Below are 17,535 nucleotides of genomic sequence, written 5' to 3'. Positions count from 1 at the left end.
GCCCTCGTGGACTGCCACTATATCAAAGAAGCCTGGGTTCCTTTGTCTACGGACCACAGGATGAGAAAAGCACTCCGCAGAGCAGCTTTAGAATGATGATGGCACTAATAATATGGAGCGTGGGGAAACAGGGAGACATTTCCATTTCCTGGATTGCTTAGGTTTTGAAGATTTCCTGAAATCCTCCCAGGCTTTCTCGATACGTCGTTAGTAGGCCATAGTCTCTATAAGGAAAATGTCTGGAGACAGGGTGCACTGGGAGGCAGGTAACCATCAAGACCTGCCCAGTTCAGCCTCTTCCCCAAACATTTGGCGGTTCCTCTGCCCCCTCGTCCAGGAGAGCAAACAAGCTGGGTTTTTCTCCCACACAGTCTCTTGGTTTTGTTTTCTGATACCCTCATACTCAAGTGCTGTGCCTCTGTGCTTGAGCATAATGTAAATACTTAATTTGTTTAATAAATATCCTGAAATGGCCTCTTGGAGTTGTTACTAGAAGGGCACGAACCTTTTAAGTCACTTAGCCAGCACAGATCAACACTTAATGTCCTTAATGATGAGCGTGATCTTTTTTAGTGGCTGAAACGCTCCGTAATCAATGATGTGGCCCTGCCTGGAGGCAGGAGGAACTAGATAATGGGCAGAAAATGTCATGCTGGATCGGGCCAGTAATTTGAATCCCTGAAATCGGTATTAGTGTGGCAATTTATGGGAGAGCAGTCTCTTCCCAAGGCTAGGAAGGGCCCCCCAACATCTCTAATGTCCCCCTGTGATTTGCACATTATTGAAACCCCTGCTGAGCCAGTGTGTGTTCTCTGCCTAGAGCCTCAGAGAGCCGTCTCCTCCTCACTCCAAGGCAAGTGCTCTGCCAGCCTCAGCAGGAAGCTCAGTGCTAGGCTGCAGGGGAGAGGCCTGTCTGGATGGGGTGCAGGAAGGTCATCGGCCATCCCCGAGTCGGCCCTAGGCTACAGCTCCTCTCTTTCCTCCGCCTCCACACCAGCTTGGAGAATTATTGGAGGTATAGAAAACACGCCCGCGCCTGCAGTCGCCAGGAAGCTAATAGGGAAGGATCTGGAGTCCAAGGCCAACCTGGGCTCCACGAAACTATGTGTCAAAATAAAAGAGGGCGAGTGTCACCGCGAGGTGGCGTGATGCTGACTTAGCTAGTTCGAGGCCCCAGTGCCGCTGGAGGCGAGGAGGGGGCTTTTCCAGCTGTTCAATGAGGAAGCGTGTCCAGGGGCCAGTCTTTGAATGTCCCCTCTTGCACTTTGACCGGGGCCCCTCGCTTTTGTCCTAGGATGTGATTGGCCATATCGTATGCCATAATTTTCTAAATGCTTGTAATGCCCTCTGGACCTCTCTTCTCTCTGGATCGAAATCTTGTTAAAAATCCATGGTCGTCCCATTTGGTGTGACTTTTTGGTAATAGGGAACCTTCATTAGTAGAATACTTCTGATAATTTGAGGAAATTATTTCATTATGAAATGCGATTCTGTTTCATGTTGTTTATTATTGTGTACAGGCCCAGAATTTCTAAATGCTAGGAGCATGCTAAAAATGAAACATAAATAATGTATTATAATTATGCTGAACTAAAGCCAAATCTCCTATCAACCCACTCATGCACATCCCTGAGAAATGGGCTGAAGTGTAAAATCTACTTTCCCAAATGGATTATTTAAAACTAAAAATTTTTATATTCTCCTTTACTTGGGGGGGGGGGTGTGTAGATAAAACCTGACTTCTCATAGTTTTACAGTAAATTTTCTATAACCAAGCTGTATGGAACAAATAACTTGGATTTCTGGTGAGTCTTTGCTGACCCCGGATGAGAGTGTCTTTCAGAATCTGGCCATGCCACAGTCCCTGGAGGTTGACAATGGGCTAGACCCTTCTGTGAAACATGGCATTCTAGTAACATACCATTGCTCAGTCTCCTGGTTGCTGGACTTATAGGGAGGCTGGAAATGTAGCCTCACTGCCATACTGTAGCGCGGAAAGGAGACTTTTCTTGGCAAGCAGGCTGTACTGTTACATGAGTTCCCCATCCCAAGCTATGCGTCCAGTTACCGAAGCTTCGGCTCTTACAGACGTGTTTCATCCCACTGACTCCAAACGTCTCTCGTGATCTTTGCTAAATCCGTGTATCATATTTCAGAATGCTGTATTTTGCTTATTGCTTGCTGATTCATAAATGATCAGACTGTTTTAATTACTGAGGACTCGTATTTTTGGTTCAACATCATTATTATTTTTTTCAGTTCTGACTCTTAAGGAATATTTGTTTTTCCAGATGAATTTTAGGTTAGATTTATTGAATTTCTTTTAAAATGAACAAGTAAACAAACTTCTACTATTCTTCTGTTGCATCTTATTAAAAATATATTCTACTTGAAAACATCCATATCAGAGAAAATAAGCATTGTTTGACAAGCGGGCCTTTTTCTGACTCCAAGGCAGTGTGGTTTTGCAAGGCAAGCTTACCACCAAACAGTGGCCGCTGGTGTTATTAGCGGGGCGTCTACAAATGGCTTAGTGTTTGTAGTTCACACTTCAGCTCCAACTCTATTTGTTGCATTAGCAAAATCAAGCTCATTAAGCTGTATTCTTCCAGCCCATCTCTGGGAGCCCCTGAACCCACTCATACTCGCACTCTCGGCTGGCACTGGGTAATCTTTCCTGCATTACACTTGAAAGTTCAGCTCATTCCGAAACCTCCAGTCAAGGATGTGAACTTGTTGCTTTCAGGGAGGCCGCATCTGTGCACGGAGCCATTACGCCATCTGTTAAAGTGGTCAGAGTTCATTTGATTGCCTCCTTTGTGGACAGACTCGTACTGTAAGAGCATGTGTTATTGAAAACATAATTTTCCTCATCATTATGCTTTCTTTCTAGCCAGATCACAACCTGCTAGAAATCTATTGAACGTGGAGTGAAAAGCTCTTCAGAATAGCTGTTCTTAAGAGATTAAATGATTGCTATCTCTGTCCCATTTCTTTTATCTCATAATCAAGTTCAAGATGATACTGGATGTCTCAGCTGAAGTGATTATTTGAAATAGAAATGGCTTTATCCCCTTCATACTTCCCACTGTTGAATGCCGGGTCTTTTTTCTTTTCATTTGCATTTTTATTTGTGTATGTTTCCTTAGGACCATCCACAGGGTCAAAGACTCCAGCTACTGTTTTTAAAGGACTAACTGAAGGTAGTCTGCTTTGTCAATTTTCCATATTCCAAGACACTGATTGTCTGACAGAGACCTGGTTCAGACTCGTCACATTTTAGATATAGCCAATTCAGACTTTATCATCTGGTCCAGTCATTCAGATTGACAAGTGAGAAGCTAGGAATTTGAACTGCTAAGAGATTTTCCAATGATCACAAAGCCTTCTTCTCCAAGGTTACGGAGTCCTGGGGCAGCCCGGCTGAGACTGGGGCTCCTTCCTGGGCAGTTTCTGCTGGACCACACTGTCCTTGGCATCCCCAGAGGTGGCCTGACACAGCGTTGAGGATAGAGAGCTGGTGAGCCAAAGTACAAGAAGCCTTTTTTTTTTTTTTTAATGATTAGTTCAAGATGCTGTGTTGATTCTCCTCATCCTTAGGGCTGCCTGGCCTCTGCTGTTTTTCTTACATCACAGTTTCTCTTCCAGAGAACTGAAGTGAAAGAACAAGATAACATCAGTGTTTGTTAGCGACACTCTAAAACACTTGCTCCAGAAGAAATGTCAGACTGCCAGACGTGGGAGTTTGGGCCACGTATTGATTGCACGTGTCCCCAGGCCCACAAGCGGTCGATAATTAGACATCTAAACATACATTCTTTCCTCCTTTTAGAATGTGTCTGACTTTATGATTCTGCATTCTTAGACCTCGTAACTGGGGACAAGTGAGTCTTTGGGGAGAAATCACGTTACCTACCGTGCTTGCATTTCCACCCACTTTTCCCTTTGCTGAGGCTCCACTCTGTCACTGTCCAGGAGGGAAAGCCACACAGGAAGAACGAAACGTAGAGTCTGGGGAAGTGGTTCGGCAAGTAGGAGCACTTGGGCGATCGTGAGGTCCTGAGTTCAAGTCCCCAGAACCTGTGTAAAAAGCCAGGGACAAGCGCTATTGGGGTGGAGACGCGGAGAGAGAAGAACCAGGGGGGCTGAAGTCGGCCAGCCGAGGCCCCGGCTCCTCGGAGACTCAGTCTCAGGAGAATAGAGAGTGACAGAACGAGACACACCCAGTGTGCCCACCTCTGTGCCCGACACACACGTGTGTGCACACTGCATACATATAGCACACAGACACCTATCCCTGTCATACTGTGCACGCCCACTGCCTGTGGTCACTATCCTGTCACACTGTGCACACTCACTGCCTGTGGTCACTCACTATCCTGTCACACTGTGCACCCTCATTGCCTGTGATCACTATCCTGTTACACTGTGCACACTCACTGCCTGTGGTCACTGTCCTGTCACACTGCACACTCACTGCCTGTGGTCACTATCCTGTCACACTGTGCACCCTCACTGCCTGTGGTCACTGTCCTGTCACACTGCACACTCACTGCCTGTGGTCGCTCACTATCCTGTCACACTGTGCACACTCACTTCTGTGATCACTATCCTGTCACACTTTGCACACTCACTGCCTGTGGTCGCTCACTATCCTGTCACACTGTGCACCCTCACTGCCTGTGATCACTATCCTGTCACACTGCACGCTCACTGCCTGTGGTCACTATCCTGTCACACTGTGCACACTCACTGCCTGTGGTCACTATCCTGTCACACTGTGCACACTCACTGCCTGTGGTCACTGTCCTGTCACACTGCACACTCACTGCCTGTGGTCGCTCACTATCCTGTCACACTGTGCACACTCACTTCTGTGATCACTATCTTGTCACACTTTGCACACTCACTGCCTGTGGTCACTCACTATCCTGTCACACTGCATGCTCACTGCCTGTGGTCACTATCCTGTCACACTGTGCACGCTCACTGCCTGTGGTCACTATCCTGTCACACTGTGCACGCTCACTGCCTGTGGTCACTATCCTGTCACACTGTGCACACTCACTTCCTGTGGACACTCACTATCCTGTCACACTGCATGCTCACTGCCTGTGGTCACTATCCTGTCACACTGCACGCTCACTGCCTGTGGTCGCTCACTATCCTGTCACACTGTGCACACTCACTGCCTGTGATCACTCACTGTCCTGTCACACTGTGCACACTCACTGCCTGTGATCACTCACTGTCCTGTCACACTGCACACTCACTGCCTGTGGTCGCTCACTACTTTGCTTCTGCTCACAGCTGGCCCCACCTCTTAGCTCATAGAGGGCAATAACTGTGTGTTGAATAAATGAATTTGTGGACTAAATTAATCGTGGCCCCAACGTGTGACAGTGATCGTGGTAGCAGTTTCATCGTGATGTATGGTTATCACCGTGCTATTGTGCGGTTCATTGATGTTGTTAATCTCTTATGGTGCCTAATTGGACATTGCCATAGACACTCATCTGTAGCAGAAACACAGTATGCAGAGGGCTGGACGCTGTCCGTGGTTTCAGGCTTCTGCTGGAGCCCGAGAAAACATCCACTCCAAACGAGGGGGAGGCTGCTGTGTGTTTATTGTCTCCTCTACCGAGGTGTAGAAAGGATTGAAGGCAGGATACTGGGCACATTGAGATGGTTTCTCCTGCAAATGGCAAGAAGTCTTCTACAAAAGGCTTGAAATACCAGGGGATTTATTGGGCCAGTGACTAAGAATCTTCACACAAGACCAGCTCCGGGTATGTTTTGATAAGACTATAGCTCTCTTGGCTGTTCTGAGCCCTCCCATCCACATGGAGAGCTCTGTTTTCACCCGATAATTACCACTTGAATGCCTGTGCACAAATGGTCAGATCTGTGTACTGCTGCATGCCAGGGCTGCGTGGAGATTTGCACCCTTAGGGAAGGAAAAGGCTGTCCTAAGACTGGACTGCCCTTTCACATCCAGGTGTCCAAAATGAAAGACCCTTCCTTCAGCTTGCAGACAGAATCTCCAGACTTGATGACATTTGGATCTACTCTTTACCAATCACCTGTGGCCAGGGAAGGAATGCCAGATATTAATTGGCATAAGCCAATTCTTGGTTCAGTTCTTGAACCAAGCACTGTGGTAAGGGGAAGGTAAGAGTCCAGTGATTGACTTCAGCCAGTCCAGTCCTATGTCTAGAATTTGAGGTTGGGCTCTGTCCCACTTAGGTACCAGCTGCTACCTAGTGGAGCGCGCAGCTTGGATGTGGGAAAGTAACTAATGGCAACCGCTTCGTTATTATTCCTATCCGCACTTGGTGCTAATGAGACCCCAGGCTCCATGGCTTCTGAAATTCTTTATTCTTGGTCTGGTCTGGGCACCCTTTCATCATTCATCGTTCATCCAACAGACCCATCTAAACCTGTTCAGTCAGCCCTCACCTGCACCTCTGCCTCCCAAGTCATCCTGGGAGGACCTTATATTTGGGTGCGTGTGGTCTTTACCATGAAGGGATGCTTAAAGGCTTAGTCCTACTATTTGTTGTTGGCAGACTAAATACTATTGCATAGATGTGCGTGCGATAGTGATGAGAAGGTCTGCTGGTATCGTTTCCTGGAACTGCCATTTCGGCTGTCCACAACTTCAGACTCCAGCTGTCTTTGTAAAGGCAGGGTTTAATTTGGTCTAAAGAGCATTTTGACAATAGCTGGCGACGGATCTGTTGCAAGTCCTGAGGTCCCTTTGACTAAATGAGGATCCAAAGTGACATGCTCTGGCTCATGGCGATTTAAATGCACCATCCAAACAACCTGCACCTCTCCAAAGAAACCTCCTACTGTCTGCGTCTGGATTCCTGCTGAAAACATAGCCTGCCCGGAAGATTTGAGTGCAGGTTATCGCGTCTGTTCTCGAGTTCAGTACTACAGTGAGTGACACCAGAACCGCCAGTGGACCAAAGGAAAGACCTCAGAGTTGACTGTCCAAGAGACAAAGATGGATAGTTTATCCCAGGTTAGCCACTGAATCCTGTCCCCTGATTGGTCAAGGGGCGGGGGGGGGGGAGCCTGTAGGGCCGTAAAGCCTTCTAGTTCTGTATTTTATGTTTGTGTGTGCATATGTGCACACATGCCAGGTGTCTGAGCTGAGCAGTCCCAGCTAAAGATACCTGGTGTTGGGCGTGGCCGAGGCAAAGTGTCCCCGCAACAGTGTAAGTCAAGTGGGGTGCAGAGTGTAAGGGGAGCACAGAGGGGGCCAGTGAACAGGGAAGAGATCGCCAGTCACACAGAAGTCACCCCATATCTCTTTAATCTTCCCTGTGCATCTGAGTGGCTTTCCTTAACATGTGTCCTTAAAAAGGTAAAATTAATAAACACATTACCAACGCAACTGCTGCGGAGCCCGGCAGGCCTCTCATCAACAAAGAGGCAGGCTCGCGGGTGGAGAGAAGCGGCAGGCTCCTCACAAGAGAAGGCGCCTGTGGGGGAAGCTGTCATTACTGCATCTTCAATTGGCGGGTCCTCTCTTCCCCAGCAGGGGCTCCTTGCTTGGTGGATAATTTTTACTCTTCCTGTTCTGTCAATATGACAGTTTTGTCCCTAAGAGAATGGCAGTTTTGACTTCCATTGAAATCATTCCCTATAGACCCAAGAAGAAAGAGATGCACTCTCTCCGTTTCCTCTCTTCCAACACTGCCCTCCATAAAAACTTTTCGCATTTAAATTTTTGCTTCCACACTGAATTTCTCATTCATGTTTCAAGAAAATCAAATACGGTGTCAGCTTTCAAAAACCATGCTTGATGATGGCAGTGACTCATATAATTACTGACTGTCAGTGTGTTCTCTAGGAACACAGAGATGTCTGGCAGCCCCGCTTCCACCAGCAGGAGCCCCTCGGTGTGGGTCTGCACTGGGCTGTTTTCCATCTGAAACCTAGCATTGGCCAGACACAGGATCAGGCCATTAGCTGCATCATCCATTCAGGAAGCACATGCCTCAGATGACACTCAAAGTACTTGATGAAGAAAGGTCTTTAAGACAATTGTTTTTTAATCTGTGTGTGTGTGTGTGTGCATGCTTGTGTTTCTGATGTATATTGTGTGTGCATGTATGGATGTGTGTGTGTGTGTACATATATAGTACACATGTATAGATCAGAGGACAGCCTCCAGTGTGCATCTTCACCTTCCACCTTGTTTGAGTCAGGATTTCCTTTTTGTTGCTATTCATCACTGCATGTACGAGGCGAGCTGGCCTGCAAGTTCCCAGGGATTCCCCTATCTCGACTTTACATGGGTTCGGGACATTCGAACTCAGGTCTTCATGCTCCCATGTCAAGTGCTTTATCCACCGAGCCATGGCTTCTGTAGCTCACTAGTTCTGAACCAAGGCTGACTTGGTCTTCCCTTCTGCCGCTACCACCCCAGGAACACTTGGCAGCTTGGGGAGACATTTTTAACTGACATCTAATGGAGAGAGGCCGGGGAGCCTGCTGAACACCCACAGTGTGTGGTCATGCTCTGTTGTGACACAGCACTCTTTGCTACAAAACTCTCTGCTGAGCTTGAGAAACCCTGCTCTAGCCGCTGAGGATTTCCCAGTAGGAAACAGGCTGTTGGGGAGATTCAGACTAAAGAGGGAAATATGGAACACTAAGGAACACTTCAGTTTCTTCACCGTTTTTGTGTATGCAGGCATGCACGTGGGAGCCAGAAGTCTTGGGTGTGGGTCCTCACCCCCCACCTTGTTTAAGACAGGGTCTGTTTGTTATTGCTGCTGACCGTGAGATCCCTGTGGGTCTCCTGTCCCTGCCTCCCATTTCCCTGTAAGAGCGCTGTGATTACAGATGTGTGCTGCTGTGTCTGGCTTCGTGCGGGTCCTGGGATTCTAAACTCCGGTCTTCATGCTGTCACAGAGGTGCTTACACACTGAACCATCTCCTCAACCCCTCTTAAATAATACTTTTAGACAGAACTAGCCATCACCCCATCCTCTTTATTCTATGTACCATATAACCTCTAACTTCCACTCAAATGAATATAGATATTTATAGGATTGTAATGTAACAAAAATGCTAGTTACATTCTTGTTTCCAGTTTAAAATGTCATTTTCATCCTCCTGGTGTCGTTTTTAATAAAGAACATTGCATTGTTTTAATGTAATACAATCTGTAAGCCTTTCTCTCCCTGTTTCTTTGTTTAGTTTTTCTTTTTTCCTTAAGTAACTTTGGGAAAGCCAGTATTCCAGCTTGAAATCTGCCTTTGGAAGCCTGCCAAGAGTTCCTCTGCAATGATTTTACAACAAAAACAACTTTTCAAGAAACAAGTCTTTTCAGGGCATTCTAAGAAATTATTCTGATAGAAATGTTTTGTGTAAGAAACAGCTACTACTATAGAGAAACGCTCGCTATTTACATATTTTTTATTAAAGTAAGAACTCTTGGGGTTAGGTAGACAACTCAGTTAATTGGGTGCTAGTCTTGCAAGCACAAGGACCTGAGTTTGATCCCCAGAACCCATATTAAAAAAAAAAAGGCTGGGTGTGGTGTCACCCATTTGTAATCCAGGGACTGCGGAGAAGGAGACAAGTAGATCTCTGCTGCTTTGTTAGCTCACTAGCCTAGCCCAGGTATCAGTTCCCAGGTCAGTGAGACACCCTGCCTCAAATAAAAAGGTGGATGGCGCCTGAGAACAACAGCCAGCTCATCCTCTGGACTCCACACGCACCAGCACATACATGTACATTCACGTATAGGTGAACACACATGCAAATAACCTTGTGTTCCCCCTCAGAAACCAGTTGACAATACTGTAGCCTGCCTCATGAGAGATCACAGTGGGAATCCCCAGCTCCCTGAGGCTCAGACCTCATAGCCTCTGGTTAGGGAAATACCTACTCTGGCTACCAAGGTCCACACAGCATCACCAAGAGACAGCTCTGGCTGACCGACTGGGGAGATACAGGAGAAAAACACTGATTCTCATGTTCATGAAAGTAACTGTACAGCACTTCTTGCTGTAATACAGTGGATGGAAGAACGTTTGTTTTAGCAGAGTGAAAACATTGGAGTTCAGCTGGGTGGTCCATCCAGTCCCGCCTCAAAGTCTCATTGCACAAGGTCACTGAAGGTCTTCCTGCACTCCCGAGTCCAGAGAGGGTTGTGTAGAACCCCATCCCGTACCCTGTAGGAACCTGAACACTTTTCAAGCCTCCTGCAAATTTCCAGAGAGCATCTGACCCCCAGCCCTCCCTTCTGGGAATTAGCTCAGTTGATGGACCACATCACCACGCGCTGTTTGCCTTCCTGCCCCCCACTGCTTCTGCTCAGACAGCTCTCCCCTTGGTCCACTCAGCCCCTGACTCCAGGCACACGCCCCCACGCTCCTCATCGCATGTGCATCTGTCACAGCCCTGGGTGGAGGTCAGGAAGAGGTTATTATACTAAGCACCATGGATGCTCATTGTGAACGTAGCAGTTTGCTAGAGTGCTTTTAGTCAGTTTTCCATCCTCTTGTGTGGTGTACCCCCTTCCTGCACCCCTCTTCCTGAACTCCTCTTCCTGCACCTCTCTTTTCTTCCTTCTCATCTTTTTCTCCCAAAAGCTCCTCAGTTGTTCATGGGGAGTCACAGGGAGCAGCCAGCTCTCTGGAGTCCCTACTGCCAAAGGCAACTCCAGGCAGGTCTCTATTATGCATCTTAAACATGAATCAAAAGGACCTTTAATGTCATTGGACTTGAAGTTTTGGAAAGCACTTACTATTGTTAATAGCAACTTACTTTCCCTCATGAATCTCTGTAAGCCCAGTTCCTTTCAGCAGCCCATTCCAAGCCTTGAGCTTAGATATGTGGCCGGAGCTCTGTCTGTGTGTCAAACCATCAGAGAGCAATTTCCTCACTGGTTCCACCATGGGAAGGTAGACTCGCGCATATCCAGGGTTCAGCTTTGGTTCACAGAGTCCTATCTGTTAGCTCTACCAAGTGTGTGCAACCTTTTGATGCTGTGACATAACATTGTCATCTATGAAGGTCATTCTTGAGACGCACATGATCAAGTCACACACACACACACACACACACACACACACACACACACACAAACTCTGTCTCTATTTCTCTGTCTTTCTATCTCTCTGTGTATGTATGTCTCTCTCATAATGTTTTAAGTAAGTCTTATGATTTTATGTTGAGCTACACTCACAGCTGCCCTTGCCTGCTCGTGGCCCGTGGACCTTGGGTTGGTTACATCTACCTGTCCTGCCTGATGTTCAAGGGATTCCTTCATCCATCACCACACTCAGCAGCCTTGCTTTCCAGAGCTCGTCTCTCCTGTGGTTCTTCCCATGCTTGCCCTGTGTTTGCCGAATGCAGCTGAGCACAGAGACCATAATGGACTTACTCGTGAATCTCTGGGTGGTATTTGGAGGTGGCTTCTTCCCCGAGTTTTATTTCATTGGCTGCTTTCCCGACTGTGGTAAGACAGTCTCTTTATTCAATCCCGACACCTCCCGGGAGGTAATACATTGTCCCTAATATTGTCACTGGTTCCCCCAGCTCCATTTCTTCCGCAGATTCATTTATTCAGCACACAGCCATTGCCTGCTGTGAGCTAAGAGGTGGGGACCGCTGTGGGCAAAAGTTCCTGCACTCTTGGAGATAATTTCTAGTAGGGGTGAGAGGTGCTGAGATATTGTGATGCTGAATACTTGCCGGCGACACTAAAACAATGCGTTCCGGTTTCAGAACCAGGGTTGAAGACTTTACTGTAAACAGAAATGATGTTCCTTTTTACTTAATGGTAGTCTTCCCCTCTCCACATCCCCAGCTCTTCCCACCAGCCCATCTGTTCCCATCACACTGTGATTTAGTGCGGGTGTCCCAGTCTTCCACAGAATACTTGTGTCGGTAATAAAAACTCCATGTCATAGCTTTTAAACTTCTAGCCCTTGAACTTCAGTTTTCCCTCTGCTCACGTTGAAAGGACCAGTTCATATGTGTGCAATGAGAACGAGCATCAGATATTGTACTGTGTCTCATTCTAAACATAAACAGGATCTATCGAATATCTCTCCATTTGGTCTGGAAATGCAGTGCCCTCTCTAAGCCATAGAGATGACTCACCCCTTTCACGTTCTTGGTGACAGTGTAGCCACCTTCCAGTGGAACGCTGTAACAAAGACAACAAGAATAATTAAATGTTAATACAATAACAACAGGTTGTTGACAGAAAAAAAAATGGGCAGAGGGATTTGCTTTTCTACAGTCTTCTAGTGGCCCAATAAATGAGTAAAAATAAACTCAAACTATCCTCAGAAGCAGTTTATCCTAAGAGGACTTTTCTAGGTTATTCACCCTGTGAGATTTATAGTTCAGACGTACCAATTCAGAATAGAAAGGGAGAGGAGGCTCTTTATCTAATCAAATACTTAGGCAATATGAAGAATCTTCAATTATCTAATTTTATTGAAAGGTTGGTTTATATCCCATAGTCAGTGATGTGCGATCCCAGGATTGTTTTAAATCCCTTAGAGGAGATCTGACATTATGCTCTGCGTGCTGTATAGCATGAAATCACCATGGATATTTCACCAAGAGATATAACAAGAAGAATAGCCTCTGTGGTATGCAGTCATTTTATCCCAACACACTGCAACATGGTTTTTGCCTTGGGGCAAAGAAGTAGGTTTTTTTTTTTTCTCTACTTCAAAAGAAAGAAAAATTATCATCACTCTATCCAGAACCATTATAGACTTCAGAGACTTTGGCATGAAATATTCAGAAAGTTTATTTTAGAATTCAATATTTTAAAAGCCTGCTTTAAAACTATTACAGTGATTAGTGGCTTTCTTGCTTAGGCCAGTCTTTGCTTTTAAAGGCCCTCTGTCATGGCCGATCCCATTGTTTTCTGCAGAATGTCATTTGCATCAACCACAGACCTCCAAAGAAGGCGTGCCCTGCATTGTTTCAGGATGTCCCCAAGAGGAACTGGGACCGCGCTCCGTGTTCTTTAATAGGCGGTTCTTTTCCTGGTGGCAGAGCCGATGAGTTGCTGCTGGCGGTGGTTTGTGCTCTGGGTGCCTCTTCCCTTAACCACATAGAATGGGTGCCATCCTCTGCTGCCTGTTCAGGGAGCAGAGCCCATGTCGCAGAGCTTCCAAGGACACCCCCTCAGAGGCTTCCCACACTCGTAGTCGAGGGCTCACGTCTCCAGCACTCCTCATAGGAATTAGAGAAGCTTAGCATGTGCGTGTGAGGATTTAACAGTGATTCCGAGGATATGAGTGAAGCCAGCAAGGAACCATAGAATTGTGGTTCGCCATGCGGGAACTTCTTCCTGGGGGGTGTCTTGCTTATATAGGGTGACAGTGGCAAGAGATGATGGAGTCCTGACTTCCGAGTTTCACAGTCCTTGTTTGAGCTGGGTTTTAGCTGCTTTCTAGCAGTGTGATCCTTAGAAAACTTTCAGATCTCCTTAAGGCTCAGTAGCTCTGTGTATGACCTGGGTCAATCCCAGAATTGATGCTAAGATTCTGCAGTCTTGGGGTGTAAAGGCAGTGGTGTGTAGGACATCAGACTTGGTTATCATCACTATTTGCTGCTAAAACATTTTTCTTCTGTTTACTCATCTCACATTTTTGTTATACCATGCATATATGTATGTGTACATGTGTATATTATGTATGTAAATGTAATATGTATGAAATCAATACATAGATAGAGCAATAATTATTCCTACTTTTGTTTGAGACAGGTTCTCATGTAGCCCTGGCTAGCCTCAAACTCACTATGTAGATGAGAATGACCTTGAACTCCTGATCCTCCTGCCTGCACCTCCCTGGTGCTGGGATTATAGGTGTGCCCCACTATTCCCAGATTTATGCAGAGCTAGGGTGAAACTCAGGGCTCCGTGCATGCTAGTCAAGCACTCTATCAACAGCTACAGCCCCGGCCCCTTGTTCCTCCCTTTCTTGTATAGCTTATACATTTAGATCCACCCCTCAAATGCATTCCAGCTGTGTCTCTGTAGGTTTTAATAAATACCCCTTCTTTCCTCCAGGTGTTAGCAGTGTAGAGGCGGGAAGCACAAGCCTCAACCTTGGTCTTCACATAGGGTTGGTTCCTCCCTCGTGCCGACCTGCAGAGAGGGGAAGATCCTAGTGTACTCTTGACATGGAGGTGCTGACAGGGATAACGTGTGAATAACTTTCCGTGTCATTTTCCAGGGAAGCAGATCGAGACTCGGACGGTCACGTCAGCTTCCGAGACTTTGAGTATGCCATGAACTATGGACAGGCAAAATGAAGCCGGATGCTTGTGGATGGAGCACTTTTGGCAATTCTGGACAGATCAGTGAATTGTAATCTAGTTGAAGGCCACGCAGATCTCACTCTTTTGTGGTGCTGTGTACTTGTGAGTAAACTCTTAATTACAGTGTTTGGATGCTGATATTGGACCTAGAGGTAGGACTCTCCTTCCACGTCGCTGAGAGCCCTGAGTCAGGCTGCTGTTGCTGGCCCTGCCACCCAGTGGGTTTTTGTTTGTTTGTTTGCTTGTTGTTTGTTTCCTTTCCTCTCCTGTCAGCTCTGCATTCCTCATACTGTGAACTGGAGTCTCTGCTCATCCTGCTCCTCGCCTGCTTGGGTCCCTAGCTCTGGGGAGGGTTAGCTTTGTCCTGTGATGTCATCGGCCTTCATTTGCTCAACTTTGGTTGAATGTCAAGCTTACTGTGGTCCAAGCAATGAGCAAATGCTAGGGAAACAAAGACTTCTCTTATCTAAAGACCCTGTGGCAGGGCACTGGCTGTACAACACATAGAAAGCAGCTCAGGCCAGCCTGCCTGCCATTCTTTATACAGAGAAAACCAGAATGCGGTTGGAGTCTTAATGGGCAAAAGGGTGTGATTTGGGGTCCCTTTAGGAGCCTGGACCTAGGCTTCTTACTTTGGAGAAGCTAGCCTGAGCTGGCCAGCAGCCCTCTGCTGTGTATTTCTGGTTCTAGGTAGTTTTGCTGTACACCTGAAGTTTCAGCCATCCCAAAGTGTTAGGAGTCTCCACACCCCACCGCTCCCCTGGACTCCAGTGACGACTTTCCTGGAGCAAATCGAGACACTCAACATATAACATAACATCTGCTGTGGATATCGCTCTATATAAATAAAACACTGATGGCCAGTGACCAGACAGGAAGTATAGGCGGGACAAGGAGAGAGGAGAATTGGGGAAACAGAAAGAAGAAGGGAGACACTGTAGCCACCGCCAGGACAAGCAGCATGTAAAGACTCTGGTAAGCCACCAGCCACGTGGCAAGGTATAGATTTATAAAAATGGGTTAATTTAAGATAAAAGAACAGTTAGCAAGAAGCCTGCCACAGCCATACAGTTTATAAGTGATATAAGCATCTGAGTGATTATTTTATACATGGACTGTGGGACTGCGGGGCTTGGTGGAACCTGGAGAAAAGCCCTCCAGCAACAACATCTATTAAAAGTAATTCTGAAATACTGATATTGTCATTGTGAGTGTTCAGATTTCACAACATTAACATTTGTAAAAAAAAAAATGAATGTAATTTGTTTTTAAAGTGTTAAACATTAAAAGATCAAGTAAGAATGTAAATTTGTGTAGCAAACATTAAAGAAGCTTCCTGCTTGTATATATTATTATCAGATAGCCTTAAGAAAAATAAAGTTTTTAACTGTAATAAACCAGAGGAACCTAATGATATGGGACAACTAAATGTAATTTGTTCTCCTACATGGGCCCCTGGGAATGCACAGTAGAGATCACCCAAGCTTGGGCCTTCTCTGCTGGCTGTGACAGTGTGAGACTAGGTGAGGGGTGTGCAGGAGCGCCAGTGTCTCCACGATTGTTCTATAAATCTAAAATGATTCCAAAACCGAGTTTGTTGAAAATTAAAGCCTTATTCAAACATTCATAAACTAAATGAAGAAGCCACGAAACTCATTTCTCAGCATGAATGAAATGTTACTTCAAAGACCGCAATGGATCGCTGGTGTTGTTGAGACGTGTGGATGGTTTTGTTCGCAGTGCTCCAGGCTGACTTTGTTCAGCACGTGTTTCCATCATGGTAGACAAACTGAGTCCTTCATCCTGACCTCAAAACATAAAAGAGAGTTTAGATTTCTTTTTTTTTTTTTTTTTTAAGATTTTTTTATTTATTTATTATGTATACAGAAGAGGGCGCCAGATCTCATTACAGATGGTTGTGAGCCACCATGTGGTTACTGGGAATTGAACTCAGGACCTCTGGAAGAGCAGTCGGTGCTCTTAACCTCTGAGCCATCTCTCCAGCCCGAGTTTAGATTTCTTAAATAAAAAAAATACACTAATAGTATTTATTAATGGAGCCATTCTTTCAGGAATGGCCGGAGTTCCAAACTGTTGTATTGCATTCCTGTCTGGATCCTGTTTGTCCTGAGCAAGATGACATGGGAAAAGGAGGAGTCACTTCCTACCATGGATGTAGGAAGCAAGAGGGGGGTCTGGGAATGGCGATTTAGCAACTCCTGTGACCCTGAATTAACCAAGATATTTTATCTCAATGACGGAAAACTACCCGAAGAACTTTGACAAAGGAAAAAAAAAAATCACTGAGCTAACTTTATGAGACCTAACAGAGGGAGGGTAGGATGCAGCTAGGACCCACAGTAGTGGGGGTCTCAGGACCCACAACGCTAGCACCTCCAGATTCCCCCTTCTTCCCGTAGTTACCAACAGCCTTACACCATCCTCAGAAAGAACTGGTCCATGATCCATCCAGATCCAAGTTCAGAGCATCTAGGGATAGGCTCGGGTTGACCCCACTCAACTCTGGTTCACCCAGAGGGTGTGGACATGTCCCCTGGGGACTCAAGTGCATGCAGCCAGGGCTGGTCATGGAGGAAGTTAACGGCCTGGGCAGCCTTTCTGGTGGGGACCTCTTCTAAGAAGATGCACACCCCTGAGTTTGCTGCTCGGGAGCCCCAGACTGTCTGAGGAAAGAACAAAGAAAGGGTGACAGAGAAGCTGCCTGTGCACCTTCCTCTGTAGCATGAATCTTAAAAGGTCTTATTAATAAAAACAAACCTGGAAGCCGGGCGGTGGTGGCGCACGCCTTTAATCCCAGCACTCGGGAGGCAGGCGAATCTCTGTGAGTTCGAGGCCAGCCTGGTCTCCAAAGCGAGTTCCAGGAAAGGCGCAAAGCTACACAGAGAAACCCTGTCTCGAAAAACCAAAAAAAAAAAAAAAAAAAAAAAAAACAAACCTGGAGCCAGGTACTGGGGTCAACGCTGGAAGATCAGAGAAGCAGAACAAGCCACAGCTAACCTCACCTCGCCAACTTCTCAGCCCATCTTGTTTCCTCAGACTGGAAGCCTCTCAGTCCTCATCCAAATGGATCTCAGCTGAACTACTTCTTGAAAGCCTAAAAGCTTAACCAGCCCTAGTTCCTGATCCTCATGCCTTATATACCTTTCTGCTTTCTGCCATCACTTCCTGGGATTAAAGGCGTGAGTCACCATG

The 17,535-nt window shown here is 46.3% G+C and overlaps 1 protein-coding gene across 3 annotated transcripts in view; it reads left to right on the top strand.

The window, feature by feature from the left end:
• Window positions 1-14,445, top strand: part of Efcab11 (EF-hand calcium binding domain 11) — a 163,590-nt gene extending 149,145 nt beyond the window's left edge. For all 3 annotated transcript variants that reach the window (XM_076551216.1, XM_076551217.1, XM_006986862.4), the window contains one exon: window positions 14,238-14,445. In XM_076551216.1, the coding sequence (XP_076407331.1) occupies window positions 14,238-14,316 (79 nt within the window). In that variant the 3' untranslated portion in view covers window positions 14,317-14,445. The remainder of the gene's footprint in view (window positions 1-14,237) is intronic.
• The last annotated feature ends 3,090 nt before the right edge of the window (window positions 14,446-17,535 follow it).

The sequence above is a fragment of the Peromyscus maniculatus genome, chromosome 14 (genome assembly GCF_049852395.1).
Source record: "Peromyscus maniculatus bairdii isolate BWxNUB_F1_BW_parent chromosome 14, HU_Pman_BW_mat_3.1, whole genome shotgun sequence".
NCBI lineage: Eukaryota > Metazoa > Chordata > Mammalia > Rodentia > Cricetidae > Peromyscus > Peromyscus maniculatus.
This window is presented reverse-complemented; position numbering and strand designations above follow the sequence as displayed.